Source organism: Chamaea fasciata, unplaced genomic scaffold (genome assembly GCF_029207755.1).
Source record: "Chamaea fasciata isolate MVZ Bird 193981 ecotype frontalis unplaced genomic scaffold, bChaFas1.0.hap1 SCAF_4, whole genome shotgun sequence".
In the NCBI taxonomy this organism is placed as follows: domain Eukaryota; kingdom Metazoa; phylum Chordata; class Aves; order Passeriformes; family Sylviidae; genus Chamaea; species Chamaea fasciata.
The window spans coordinates 65,199,494-65,213,737 of NW_027094089.1; the positions used below are offsets into that span (position 1 = coordinate 65,199,494).

Here is a 14,244-nt window from a genome sequence, read left to right on the forward strand (position 1 = left end):
TGCAGACAAGCATAGCCTTGAAGGACTGGCAAATGCTAGATCCAGAAGTGATTCAACTTGTCTCATATTTGCTCCCACTGTGTCTAAATGGGATATCACAGGCAGGAACATTGTCCTTTTGCACTATCCACTTTGGAACTAACACTTAGGTGGAGACTTGATATTGAATCTTGTATTCCCACATCTGGAATGAGAGTTGGTTCTTGAGAATTGCACCAGCAGAAAAAGTGCAGTCATTCACTGAATCTGTGTAACAGCAATGGAAATGGAGTGTCCAGAAGATGTCAAAAGCTGCCAGGAGACATGGGGAAAAAGGGTTTTGCAAACAAGGTTGTAGGATATGGGGTTATAATTGTTTAAGTTTTTAAGGCTCATGTTTACCAGAAAGCCCTGCAGGAAGGCACAGCTGCAGGATAGACGATTAGAAGCCAGCTGGGGAGTGAGAGAGAGTTATGACTCATGGACAACACACTGTAGCTGAGCCAGCCAATGGGTACTCTTCTTCTGTTAAGTTGGGGTTTTGTCTGGTTGAGATTAAAGGTAAAAAAGGGGGGTAGTTTCTACAATAAAGTGATTCCCTTTGCATGCGCAAGGGGGTCCGTGCCTTTGTCCCCCATTGCTACACATGGTGAAGACAATGCTTTCAGAGAAGAAGGGACTCTTCAAATCATAATATCCCCTAGGTACATCACAACCATGCAAAGGTTGGAGCTTGTCTGTCCCCTCAAGACTAGTGATACAGATTTTAAACAGGAATGTCTGGAAAGAGAGATGAGAAGGGTTTGCACACACAAACAATGTAATGAGAAGAATAATTACTCTGTTTGCACCTACACCATGTGGATGGCTTTCAGCAGTACCCTGCTGGTGCTGCATCAGAAGACGTAGTCCCACGGTCTCCATCTAATTAAAAGTATTGCTCTCTCAAAAGTGACATTATTTTCTCCATTTCCAGGACAGCATTTATCACTCAAAGTGTGAATGAAGCTCTTCTGGCTGCCTTACAAACATGAAGTACTGGCAAGAATCTGATGAATGCCAGATGAATATGTGCTGCTTAATGGGCTCAAAGCAAATACTGCCTTTTTAACCATCTTACAGTACATCCATATACAGTTATCCAATTAAAACCTGTGTTGAAACACAACTCCTTGAATGACTATGCAATAGACATAAATAGATCCTCATTTAGGATTTTCCCTTGTAATCAAAAGTAAGGTGAATAATTCTCAATTTTCAGTTTTGAGGAGACACAAACCATAATCTAATCTAATATTGAATCACAATTTACAACAAGTGTTAAGAATAGCCTCACTTATAAAAAGTGCCTTTGTATCAGAAATGAGCTATTTTATTGATAATCATATAAATAATTGAAAGGCTTGGGTTGGAAAGGAACTTAAAGATGAACTTGTTCCAACCCCTCTGCCATAGGAAGGGATCCCACCCACCACATCAGGTTACTCAGGGTCCCATCCAACCTGGCCTTGAATACTTCCCAGGATGGGTGTGGGGGACCAAACTGATTTTTATTTATGCCACAACATATGTTATACATGAGGTGAAGGATTCCTATAGGGGCTGTACATGTGCTGGCAGCCCTGTCCCCAGGGAGACTTCACCTGGCAGCTGGTCAAGGGAGAGAAGCTTCCAGGACTGGGCTGTGAGCGATTCCCCGCATTTGCCTGTGGGGCAGATGCCCATAAGCCTGGGAGAAAATTCCCTGGAAATCAGGATGTGGGTGGGACTTTGGCACATAAAAGCAGGTAACGGCGACACAAGGGAAAGCCATTTTTCTTTGGGTTTCTTGGAGAGATCAGGGGCTCGCTCAGAGGGTCAGTTTGACCCTTCTCCCCTCCCTCACTTTTTCCTCTCCGTGGTCCTGCCTCCCTGCCCGCAGCTGCTCTGCCCTCCTTTACCATTCCCGCAAACTAGCTTGTTGCTGGGGCGACTTGGTGTTCCGCTGCTCCCCTCGACAGTGCAACCACCGCCGCCACTCCATCTCATGCCCACTGCTTGTGTAAAAAGTCACTCTGCCTCCAACACTCAGACGGTTTTCAGGTAAGAGTCAAAATTAAGTAACTCTGGTCCTTAATAAGTGGGGAAAAATGCTAATTAGACTCTTCAGAAATCATTTAATTGAACAGAAGAAAGCAATGGAAAATTCTGTAGAGAAGAAAGTAAAGCTGAAGGAGTTGATAACTGGACAACAATTTAGCTAATGGAGAACCAGTGAACTTTTCAATACAGACAAGTATGTCTAAAATTTCCCATATAAAACCAAGGAAAGGAAACTGAGGCAGACAGTTTATCAAATCACATTATCCTGACTATTTTCTCCTCCTCTAGACTCTTCTCTGCAATGACAAAGTCACAAAAGAACCCTTAATTATAACATTAAACCCCCACTGGCATCCACACTACCTAATCTAACATGCTGAAATGCAGATGCTGACTCAGTGTGTAAGAACAATCAAAATAAACTGAAAACAGGTAGAATTCTGGGCCTGCTAAATCAGTGGATACAGTCTAAAATAGTCTGATACCAAACCACTTGGATTATTGCTGGAAAGAAAAGGTTTCTCATTTTCTTTCATGTTGTGTCAGGAAACAATTTTTATCAACTTTCTCTCTGATAGGTTCAGAAAAGCAACAGGCAGCACTCTTCAAAGGAGAATGTTCCTGGACTGAAAAATCTAATATGTGGAGCAAAACTACTGTTCAGAGCATCTTTATTACCAAAGCATATGGAGACAATATTTTTAAATACCTTAACCCTTAACTAGCAACTGACAGCAATCAAGAATGAGAGTCAAAGAATTCCAAAGACAAATACGGGAAAAAAAAATTGTTTCTTTCTGTAGAATTCAAACACTGGCAATCCATCAGTATGTTTGTTGTGATGCTGCTTCAACATGAGAAATTGATTCTGTAATACTGTGCTATGCTGTTCATAGGTGAGAAACAAACAGCAGACAAAACCACTGATGATGTGAGTAACAGTTTTACAACACGTGACAAAAATAAGTGACGTGTAAGGGCGAATGCCTAAACTTTAAAATTACATACATTTTTCACCAAAGGCAAACAGCTTGAATCCTTAATTATAGTGGCTCCTCACTTGTGGAAGGTGGAGTCTCCAAACAGGAAGGGAGTGAGAAAATTGCACAATGTTCTATGCACACATTGCCCTAAGGCTCACAACTTCAAAGAGAAATTCAGGTTTTGTTTCAGACTGACACTAGTCTAGTTCATTAAATTGACTCAAGTAGTAAATGGCTTCAACTTAGTTACAGGCTTTGCATGCAAGACTGCCTGGCTCCTATCTCACCAAGTGAAAATCAGATGTTCTTGCTTTAAATTCATTCAAAGTTGCACACTGTATTACAAAACGTATCAAAGTCTGACAAATTCTAAGAGTCCTCCAGATATGGATGATTCATTCCCTTTCCTCTTGAGGCTGATATCTGGAGCTAGATTTTTGCATGCCTGTAACAACTCCCCATGATTTTCAGAAAGAAAGAAAGAAGATAATGGGCCTTACACTCCTAAGACAACAAATAGCAATTAATGACCAATATAAATTGGATTAATTCTTCTGATCTGAAAAATTCCTTTTCAGAGTCCAAGTGTGCAAGGTTAATGTAAGCATCGGTCAAAGGAAACAGTGACCACGACTTCAAGCAGCTTTGAAACTGACTGGTGTTTCCAGACAGAATTTTGTGTGGAAATCAAAAAAGATGATAGGAAGATCTTTTCTGTGCAGTGGGATTCAGAACATCTAAGACCTCAAAGCTGCACAAAAATCTTCAGCAGAACAATCTTCAGGTAATATCTTTAAAAAAATCCAAGTTTAGATCAATTAGACTTTTAGGAGAGCCTGGGAAGTTGCAACCAGAAATAAGAGTCACAAATGTGAGTACTGAACAGGCAGATATCTTGAAATCTTAAAAAGACTGTAAACAAGGATACTGATGCCAGATTATTTTCTGGTGTATCAGAGCATTTGGCTTTCCTGAAATGCTGGGGGGCAAAAATACAGAAAAATATAATGATTAGAACTATTTGTATATACATTCTTGTCTACACTTAAAAATCCATCAATTATGTTACATTTTTGCACATCAAAGCTTGCCTTTTTTTTTTTTTTTTTTTTTTTTTTGCGATAAGTTTCAAGTGCTTTAACTGAGAACCATGGTCTGAAGTGCTAAGGGTCTTTTGAAAGCTATTGAAGTGACCAGCAAAAGACTCCTGAGAGTAAATCTGATTTTACCTGTTTACCTCAGGGAATGGAAAATTTTCTATCAATTTACTTGGTCATTGTTAATGAAAATGCATTGGAAATACATGTCAGCCACACTAGCTGAAAGGGGCTCCTGGAGGCTGATTACAGAAGAAATTAAAATTCTGAGGCACCATAACATATCCACAAAACTGTTGGATATGTTGCCTCAGTGACTCTAAAATCACCACATATTTTCTGTACTGATGCTTAGTTGGCACTAAAACTTCAGATAAGAAACCTCAGACTGTTGCAGGCAACCAAATCCAGGGAAATCTGCATCCACAGAAGAAATTTCTCCCAGTCTGCTAGAGACAAATTTGGTAGTCTCCAACTAGAGGCAACTCCTCTCATTCCAGGCTGGTAGATAGGAGCCTGCTGTGGTTCTACTCCGTCAAGACCATGCAGGAGAAAGGCAGAACAATTTCCCATTAGGCATGTATGGAAACACATGATCATCCATACATGTGAACAGAGACAGCACCTTTGCCAGAACCTACAAAAACAGAGCACTTGGGTAACAGAAGTAGAATAGACAATCCAACACTGACTGTGCCCTCCAACTGACCAGGTCTGGAGTTCAAGACCTTGATGTTCTTGATTCACAAGAAGCCTCATCAACCCCTGATACCTCAGTGTGGACTTAAAGCCCTTCTGATACCCAGATCTGGATCTTAGGCTTACTAATGATTTACCAGGTCAGACTTCACTTTCTTCCAGGAGCTGGCCTGTGACCTATCAGCTTGGAGTTTGCTGTTTACAAGCCCACAGAGAAAGTACAGGTCTTGTCAGCAACTGGAAGCCAGTTGTACTGGTCCCTCAGTCCAACAGCGTATCTCTTTCCAATAGCTGTCACACACACCTCTTATTCTGCTTGTTTCTTAGTCTTACCCGAAGCTGGCTAAGGGCTCACACATATTTGGAAAAGATGGGGTACTTACGCAGAAATCAGATTTAATAATCCAGAATAGGTTGTGGTGATCAAGCACCGGACTTCATCAGAACATTTTATGCCCCTTTTACACCTACTTTTTCCACTTGTTACCTTCAATACTTCTCCTACCCCACCTATATCAGTTCTAATGAACATCCCACAGCTAGCCTCTTGTTCTACAAAAAAAAACCCCATCCTATTAAAAATCCAGAATTTTCTTAGTCTACGGCAATTTCTGCTGATTCATCTTGTTGGGTTTCACACCAAGAACAATCTAATTTTCTGCCTTTCACGGTCTCAGGAGCAGCTAGTGCTCCACTGCTCCACCTATCACCTTTGGTGACTGCATTTAGTACACTTAGTGCTCAATCAGGTGCCATAAAAGAAATCACGTTCTATAAAGAGATTGTTTGGAGAACATCTGCTCGCTGGTCTATGGAAGCGTGCAGACAGTAAAGAAAGTATCTAGTCACCAAGATTATAAGCACATCACCACAGTTATCGAGGCTGATAATTACACAGCCATCAATATAGCTGGATGAAAGTGATCAGAAAAGCAGATACACAGCATGACATGTTTCCTTGGCAATAAAAGTATTTTATATTTCAGTTATAGCCTTTCCTGCAAATTTTATTTCTTCTCTTCTGATTCTTCTTAAGAGTGTTTATATTATTTAATAATGGCACAGGAGGAGGGACTTAATGCCTAAATAAATACCCCATGCTAGGCTTGTGGAAGGGACCTGGTGCTAGATTTTCCCAGATGATTGGCAAGAACTTATCCTGTTCCCAATGATGGTAGAAAACAGTAATCAGAAATTTTCTGGAGTTCAGTTTTGATGAGAAAGTAGTTAAAAAAACTGATGCTAAGGACAGAAAGAACACAGTGATATTTGCTAATTTCCAGGCACTGGAACTCTGCTCCTCATGTGAAATTCTTGCTACTTGTGGAAACTTGCATGTGCAAGGAGATTATTCCCAAAGAGTCATTTCATTTGCGAATACAAGAAGAAGATGCAAGAAGGACTTGCACATTTCCTCCCTACTTTAGGAAGGATTCTGCCCTACAGTCAGATCTTGCAGCAGGAATTAGGCTTTCCTGGAAGTGGTGATACAGAAAGATTTAAATTTCAGACCTCAAACTGCACCAGTTCAGATAAGCTAACAAAAGACAATAAAGAGGCCTGCCCTCATCATTTGATGAATTATATGACCTAGAAGTGGAGAGACCAAGGTTTTTATACTATGCATAATACTGAGGTAAAATTCTTTCTAACCAGAGCCAGCAGATAGGTACATGCAAATGAAGACATAAAACCAAACCAAGAAAAGTAATTCACTGTTGAAACATACATAAATACATGAAAAACGACAAAAAAGAGATATAGCTGTATGTCCACAACCCAGAGGAAGGCAGTCCTCTGTACTACCTACTCAAGCCAGGAGTCAGAAGCAAGTGGCTGCTGCCTTGGTACAGGATGAGAATATTTCATAACAGGAACATAGAAATGGAGCTTGTAGACAAAGCAGTCTTTATGTAAAAGCTTTCTGCAATACATCTCTGTCAATGTATCATGAAAAAAAAATTGAAGGAAATTAAGCTGTAAGGTGTCCTGGCATAAAAACAATGACAGTGCTTGCCTGAAAACAGACAGTATTTGTAGATAAATAAGAGATGAAAACATTATCTTGATTAGCAAACACAAAATTCCTGCATAAGAAATACAGTATAAACTATACAGTAGTAGAAGAAATAATGAATTAGAAGTAGTGTTTTAAGCAAAACTGGAAAGTGGCATGTACCTGAATATCTCTTCAAATGAAATTCTAAATTAGTGTTCATCCCTTACTAAATCTATGTCGTAAGGTTCAAAAAAAGATGCATTGTATTTTGTGTAAAAATGAGAAGGAAATACCTTTTTTCCCCTTCTGTGGCCATCATAAACCCGCAAAACTCTAACAATTTTATACATATTTGATAACTTTACTGTGGCAGCTACAATTATATTAGAGTGTCTGAGTTTGTCATACATGGGCTGGAAAAAGCTTCCAAACGGTAATAGTTAAGCAAACGTCAACCTTCTACTTTTTTGAAACACCAAGTAAATTATGTTTGTTAAGGTGTGGTTACATGTAGCCTGGCAATGCACAGTATAATATACAGCTACAGTGAGAAATATGCACATGCATTATAAATAAGCACATCAATAACGAGCAAAGGCAACACAATTATCAGACAAAAATGGCTGTATCACCAACCATAAATTTTCAGAGAAAGTGGGTACTTATAGAGATCTAGAAAGAAAAAAGAGTAGTTGTATGTGGTGAAAGAAAGTGAGTTGGATTATCTCCCACATATTTGTGATTTTGTTAACTGTATCATTGTTCCTCTAAACAACCTCTCCTGAAAGCAACAGCCTTTTGAGCCAACGAATTGTGGCTCTCTGCTTGAGCCAGTCTATAAATCCAGTTAGATAAATTAAGTCAAGACAAGTTATGAAATAGGAATCTGAAGAAGGAAGTGTTTGCCTGGCATGGCATCTTTTCTCTAGCTACATCTTTGATGAAATAATATACTACCACTTCCTATAAATCCTATTTCTTTCACTGCTGTACTGATACAACATGCTGGTATTCAGAAAATAAAAGGACATTAATGCCTGTTTTTCCAAAACCTACAGTAAATATAAAGTAGTCTGTATTTTCAAAAAGACAGAAACATTGTACTGTTTTGACAAGTATTAATAAACTGTATTCAGTTTCATCCTCAGCTAGATATTAATCCCTTAAATTTAAAAATGACATGAATTCAGTTCCAGTTAAAAACATGAAGAAAGAGAAGACAATCTTAGAAGATGATTCAAAGAGATATTCAAGCTGAAAAATCCTTGCAAGGAGAAAATGAACATACAAGGATTAGTTACATCTAGTAAAAGAAACAGATGTATGTAGAAATTTTATCAAAAATACAGTAAAAACATCTGAAGCCTGAGGAACACAGTTATCAATAAATGCAGTGAGAATAATGCAAAGTGAAATGAGATTTGCCCAGTTCTCACTACAAACACAGCTCACTTAACAAACAATACTGTCATTGTGAATAAACCTTTAGTATCCATCTTAGGGAAAAAAAAAACCCAACAACAACCAAACAGAAAATATAAACATAAACACCTCCCTCCCAAGTCTCTTCCTTCCCCACATATGCAAAACCAAAAAAGCTTCAGCAAAACACATCAACCTAAAGTCTTTTGCAGAGGCTATATCTGAATGAGTATTTATGACTGATCAGACAGGCTAGAATTCAAGAGCCAAACCCCAGGTAGCATTAGGATTCAAAACCTATTAGAATACAGACAATCTGAATATACCAACAATTATTACAAATTATTAAGAATGTCACTCTATCCACCCACTGGACATGTGAGTCTTACGCCTCAGGATATTCATGTGGTTTGACCCTGCCATTAAAATTTCCTGTTCAGGGTGGGGTTGGAGAAGGAAAAAAAATATTTTAGAGATATAAATTAAAAGAAACTTTTGATAGATCCTGTGATAACAAAAGCTCTCCATAGTAATTTCACCAGTGATGCACAATTATTTTAATTAATTTCAAAGAACTGCACATGTTACACTTCACATACTCTCCTTTTATGGGGAAGTTTCACAAAGAGCAGAAAGCATCCTGTTCTCCAGAATTGTTTCTGAGAAAAGATAAAATGAAATGTTTTGGAGCACACATTAAGAAAAGCTTGTAATGGCAAAGATGTCAAAATATCAAAACTTACTCCTCCAGGGGCTTCTGACTTCAATAATAAAATCGGGCTTGACAACAAAATCAGGACCAGTGTATGAGTCACACTGTAGATGATTACATACATAAACTGCATGTAATTTCATCATAATTTTTTCTGACATGGTTATTTTAAAGCTGTTATAACAACCACCTTCTGAGTAACTGAGCTAAAAAAAGTATGATTGTACACCTAAGGAAACAGAATGAGAACAACCCTCACTGAGTCACGTTACTACCCAAGCAGTAACTTGACTCCGAAAGTGTTATAAATGTTCAGATACATTTTGAATAACAAAATTTTAGAACGTTCTAAATATGTGAAAGAGGAGTTCCAGATACCAGAAAGAAAATGTTTCCTTCGAACATCTTGCTTGGCTCCTGGGGCTTGTGTACGTTGGATCAGTTGGGACAACAGCACCTCTTGGACTGTGCCTACTCTCCGCAGTGCATAATAACCAATTGCCTTTAAAGTCCTCTGCAGCCATTTAAAACCATTTTAAGCTCATTATCAGCATGAAGAATTATAGGGAAAGGAAGATGCTGGAACGTCTGCTGGAACAGGTTTCCAAAACACTGCAGAAATTTTTGATTGCAGTAGGTAAGTGCCCTTTCTCGTTTGAAAGATTCTCAGTAACTTGCACAGAATCTTTCAAATCTGTAGCAAAGATGCTTTTAACAAAGAAAAGGAACTACACTGTTATTCTGCTGAGATGATAATTGACTTCTATCACAAACAAGTTGGCAAACATATGCAAAGACACGTGCAAATATTCTACTAACTAGAACCTCCCAGAATTGTTCAGGCTGCCTTTACTCTAACTGAGGTAGCTTCAGAATCATTTCCAATGGAGCACTGTGGTCTGAAGCAGCAGCTTTTCTGAAACTGACCTTGTGGCCAACACCACTCAGGGGGACACTGTGTTACTTTGCAGAGCAACCTCAGCGTGTGTAAGCCAGTTTCCTTTTAGAAGGAAGTAACCAAGAAGCTCCCCTGGAGGTATGGCACCAAACATGCTCTAACCCATCACATCTCGATTATGGTGTGAATGAATGACTAACCTCTTATATCTGTTCTGACACAAAAATAGACTGCATTGAACAGAGACTGGACTGGAAGAGTTCCAGAGGTACCTTTCAATGATTCTACAGAAAGCACCAAGACTGCAAAAATGTCAGTGCAAGCAGTATGTCACTAACTGATTTGATCTGCTTCTGTTTCAAATTATTTTCTAATGTAAACGTGGATTTCTATGTCCAATAATTCTTACTTACCAGGTCCACATTCTAAATTAATACAACACAAATTACCTTGGGTACTAAGAAATTTTTGGGTGGTAGTATAGATCCCTCTGGAGGTTTCTTCTTGTAAGGATGGATTAACCTGTGCAATGCTTGTTGTTGTCACAGTCAGACTGCTGCTGACCTCAAGTTAGCTTGGGTAGCTGCACATCATACTGATAAATGCAGTTAATGCGCAGCCTGCATTACACATGAGGAGGAACTAGAAAATCATAATGACATGTACAACCTGAAAAAAACCCCCCACTGTCAATCATTAAATGGTGAAAATTAGCTTTAAGCTTGATATTATCACCCTCTCACAGTTGTTAATGATATCCATTATAAGCCAGAATTAATTCTAATTTATCTGCATATTCATTAGGAGCTTGGTATACAACCCCTCATCTTCAGCTATGCAATGGTTTTAAAATATACTCAGTGCTGTCATCATTATTCTACTGCCTCAGTACGAAGACGTACTTTGGATTTTGTCCTTCTTAAAAACAACAGAAAAAAAAAAAAGAGAGAAAATACAAAGAATGGAAAGAAAATTGAGGTTATACCAAAGGCTAAGATACAAAAAGCCAACTGAGATATGGGCAAAAAACCCCAAAAACTACACAACAAAATGGTCTCAACTTTCCTAGAATCATAATGAACTAAAAAGGTTTTTATGTCTGGTGTCTAAATATTTTCACTTGAATCTTTTTTCCTAAGGAAATTTTAAGAGGTTTTCTCTTTCTACCCATTAGACTGAAGTAATTTCTCAGTCTTTATTTAGACTCAGTTAACATTGTTAAGAAGCAGAACACACACTAATTAGCAGCTTTTTAAAGCTTGTTCAGTAAAAAAGTAGTTAAAAAAGAAAAAAGAGGCTTCCACAATGGTACCCCACTCATATGTTGAAGTGTGAGTGAGGAAGTAGGTACGGCAGGATTTATGTGAGGAATAGTGAGAGATTAAGTCTTTACAATCAGAATGTACAAGCAAGATGACAAAACACCCTTAGAAGCAACATTTCCTTAATTCTACAGCTCATGGAATAATTTCTTTACTGAGTTCTTTGCTGCTGCAACAGAAATTAACATTTAAATCTTAATTGGCATAAAAAATCCAGATAGTAAATCCTACCACATCTGTTCCACGTCTTCTTTCCAACAGCAGTCGGAAGACATTAGCTGTAATCTTGTTATCTTGAACACCTTGTCCAAGGCCACGGTTGTCATCCTGCATAAGCCGACGATCCATGATCACTTCTACCTGACCTGAAAGAGCAATATGAGGACTACACTAGTATCAAGAATATGTAAGGGTTCTATTAAACATAAAAAACCTGCCCTAAAATTTAATTTATCTTAAAAAATCATAATACTTCTCTTGAGTTTGGAAGACTTAGGGCTGACAAATATTGTTAGGACTGATTATGAAAACAGTTAATACCACTGGACTGTGGCTGTTTATAACCTTCGAAAAAATTTTCACATGCCTTTCTGCAGAATGTCCAGCCATTTTTACTTTCAGAGTTTATATAAAAGTTTAATATGAAAAATTATTACTATTAACTACAATTTGCAACAAGGATACTTGGCAATCAAACATCCAAGATAAGAATCACCCCCAAGTAGCTGCAGTTGTATGGAGAGACCTTCTGTAGAGGAATTATCTTCACCTTGTACTCCATTCTTTCGTTTCACATTTAAAGCCAGAAGGAAAAAATAGGTATCAACAGGAGTATATAAATACCCACTTCTTGCACGGACAACTTCATCTGTAGGAGTAGGAAAGAACTGGGCACTGGATAAGCACTGAGCATGAAACCCTGAGTTTATACTGAACTGCAGCACAGCCACTCAAAATAGCTCTTTAAGCATGATGTTAAATTATATATAGCTTGGACAATGAAGTTCACATTTTTTCCAAGTGTCTGTCTCCAGAAGGAAACCAGATTGGGGCATGTAATTAAGGCTGTTACGATTTTTGCACACTGAGTATTCAAACAAGTGTACTTGTCTCCTAAACAAAACTGGAAGACTGAAGTACTTGTATCCTGAACAAGAAGTTCACAGCCTAAGCTTCTAGAAGAGGCTGCTTACTAAGGCATTCTTTTTTATACTTCAGTGTTCTACAAACACTGATTTTCTCAAATACTTGTTTCTCCCCTTATCCCTTTCCTGGATAAACATATTTTGTTTATCCAGGACAGATATTAGTTGACAATGAGTAAGAAAAAAACCCTATTTTGAACAAAGGTACTGTTCATGTAACTTTCAGATGGTGGATTATGCCTTGAGTCACACCTCTCTCTCAGACATAGCACACAGTTACTGATGGTTGCTTGTCTAAACAGTAAAATTTTTTAATTTTCTTCCATGATCCCTCTGAGCTCCTCAAAGACCTTCAGAAAAAAGGTCATGAAGCATTTGATATTCAACAACCACTGAACCTTCAGCTCGATTTTTGTTCTTTTTTGAGGAATCCAACATGCCTTCAGGACAAGGTAGCCAATCTAGTAATTTAATTAAATATTACTTAAAGATAACAAATCAGATTAATTAATTCTCCTTTTTTCTTAGTGGGTGCAGAATAAATATTTGATGTTGGTGTATCTTGAATGACACAATACAGTTCATTGAAGAGTGAAATAGTCTTGAAATCAATGTCATGTCAGGTATGGGATACAACTGCTGCTCTTTTATTTAACTGGATTAGGTGAAAAGCCTATAATGTCCCCTGATAAATTGGAAACGAGCTCACAGAAGGTCAGTTTCTCCCTGATGATTAATTGCAAAGTGTTGAACAGTGTTCACTTCCCTAATTTGATGGCAGAGAGTGGGAGTGCCTGTGGATTTGAACGGTGCATTATTTTGTGATGCAGAGACGAAGATTGTGAAAGAACAAATACAGACACTATTATCAGGTGACAGAGCCTCTGCAGACTAATTTAGTCTCAATACTCATTTAATGAGTGCATAACAACATCAGTGGTGTCAGGGTCGTTCAGAAGATTAGGCCAATAGGAACTGGGTTTCTAGCAAGGGGAAGCATGAAAAAATTTAGTCCAGGTCTTGTGTAGGGCAGACTTGGAACAAAAGGCTGGTATTTTCCACTGTGGTTTTATTAAAGCATCACTGTATAGGTCAGGGTTAATTCCTTGCCCTAAAGTGAATTAGGTTTGCTAATACTGCCACCAATCCAGCATGGTGTATTCACCTTTTGTCAGAACAGAGTATCTATACTCTATACTTAAAAGAAACTGGGAAGTAGGTTTTGGTGCAGTTTCTGATGGACCCTTTCTCTTCTGAGTATTCATTCCATTATTGCTCAAAATCATACAAATTTAAACTGACAATATATATTACAGTAAGGCATTATACATCTTCAGTTATGAATTATATACCTTATTTTGCTCACTACCTCTAGTTTTATTTGAATAGCTCCCCCATTCTGGTAGACTGAATAACTGTCCTCTGTTTCCAGTCCTCCAGGCCATTCATCATACCTTTTTCTGCTCCAAGGAGCAAGACTGTGCCTCTTTTGGAATTTGTATTATGAATTGATTTTTCTTGTCAACATATTCATCAGCTCTGTCAAAGTACTCCATTAAATTTGTGAGGTATCATTTTCTTTCAGAAGTATGTTCACTCTTATCCAGGGTCATATTTATCTTTTATTTCACTAATACTAATCTTCAAAAATGTTGTTGTTGCTTTTCCTTGACAGGGAAGTTAGGCTATGCTGTATATACCTTAAGAGTAGTGATGTCTACACTAAAGGAAACAAACAGACCAAAAAACATGATCAGCATCCTTTGTAAGTCCTCTCTACCAGGGCAATACAAAAAAAGAATAAACCCATTAGTTCTGCTATTTCATTCCTGAGTTCCACCAGAGTTCTTGGGCGAAAAATAGGTGGTTCTGACAATTTACTGCTTCTTCTATCTCTTTCACAATC

The 14,244-nt window shown here is 38.1% G+C and overlaps 1 protein-coding gene across 2 annotated transcripts in view; it reads right to left on the reverse strand.

Annotated features, from left to right (window-relative positions):
* Positions 1–14,244, reverse strand: part of MAN2A1 (mannosidase alpha class 2A member 1) — a 112,839-nt gene that overhangs the window by 10,087 nt on the left and 88,508 nt on the right. For both annotated transcript variants that reach the window (XM_066181836.1, XM_066181835.1), the window contains exon 19: positions 11,425–11,558. In XM_066181836.1, the coding sequence (XP_066037933.1) occupies positions 11,425–11,558 (134 nt within the window). The remainder of the gene's footprint in view (positions 1–11,424; positions 11,559–14,244) is intronic.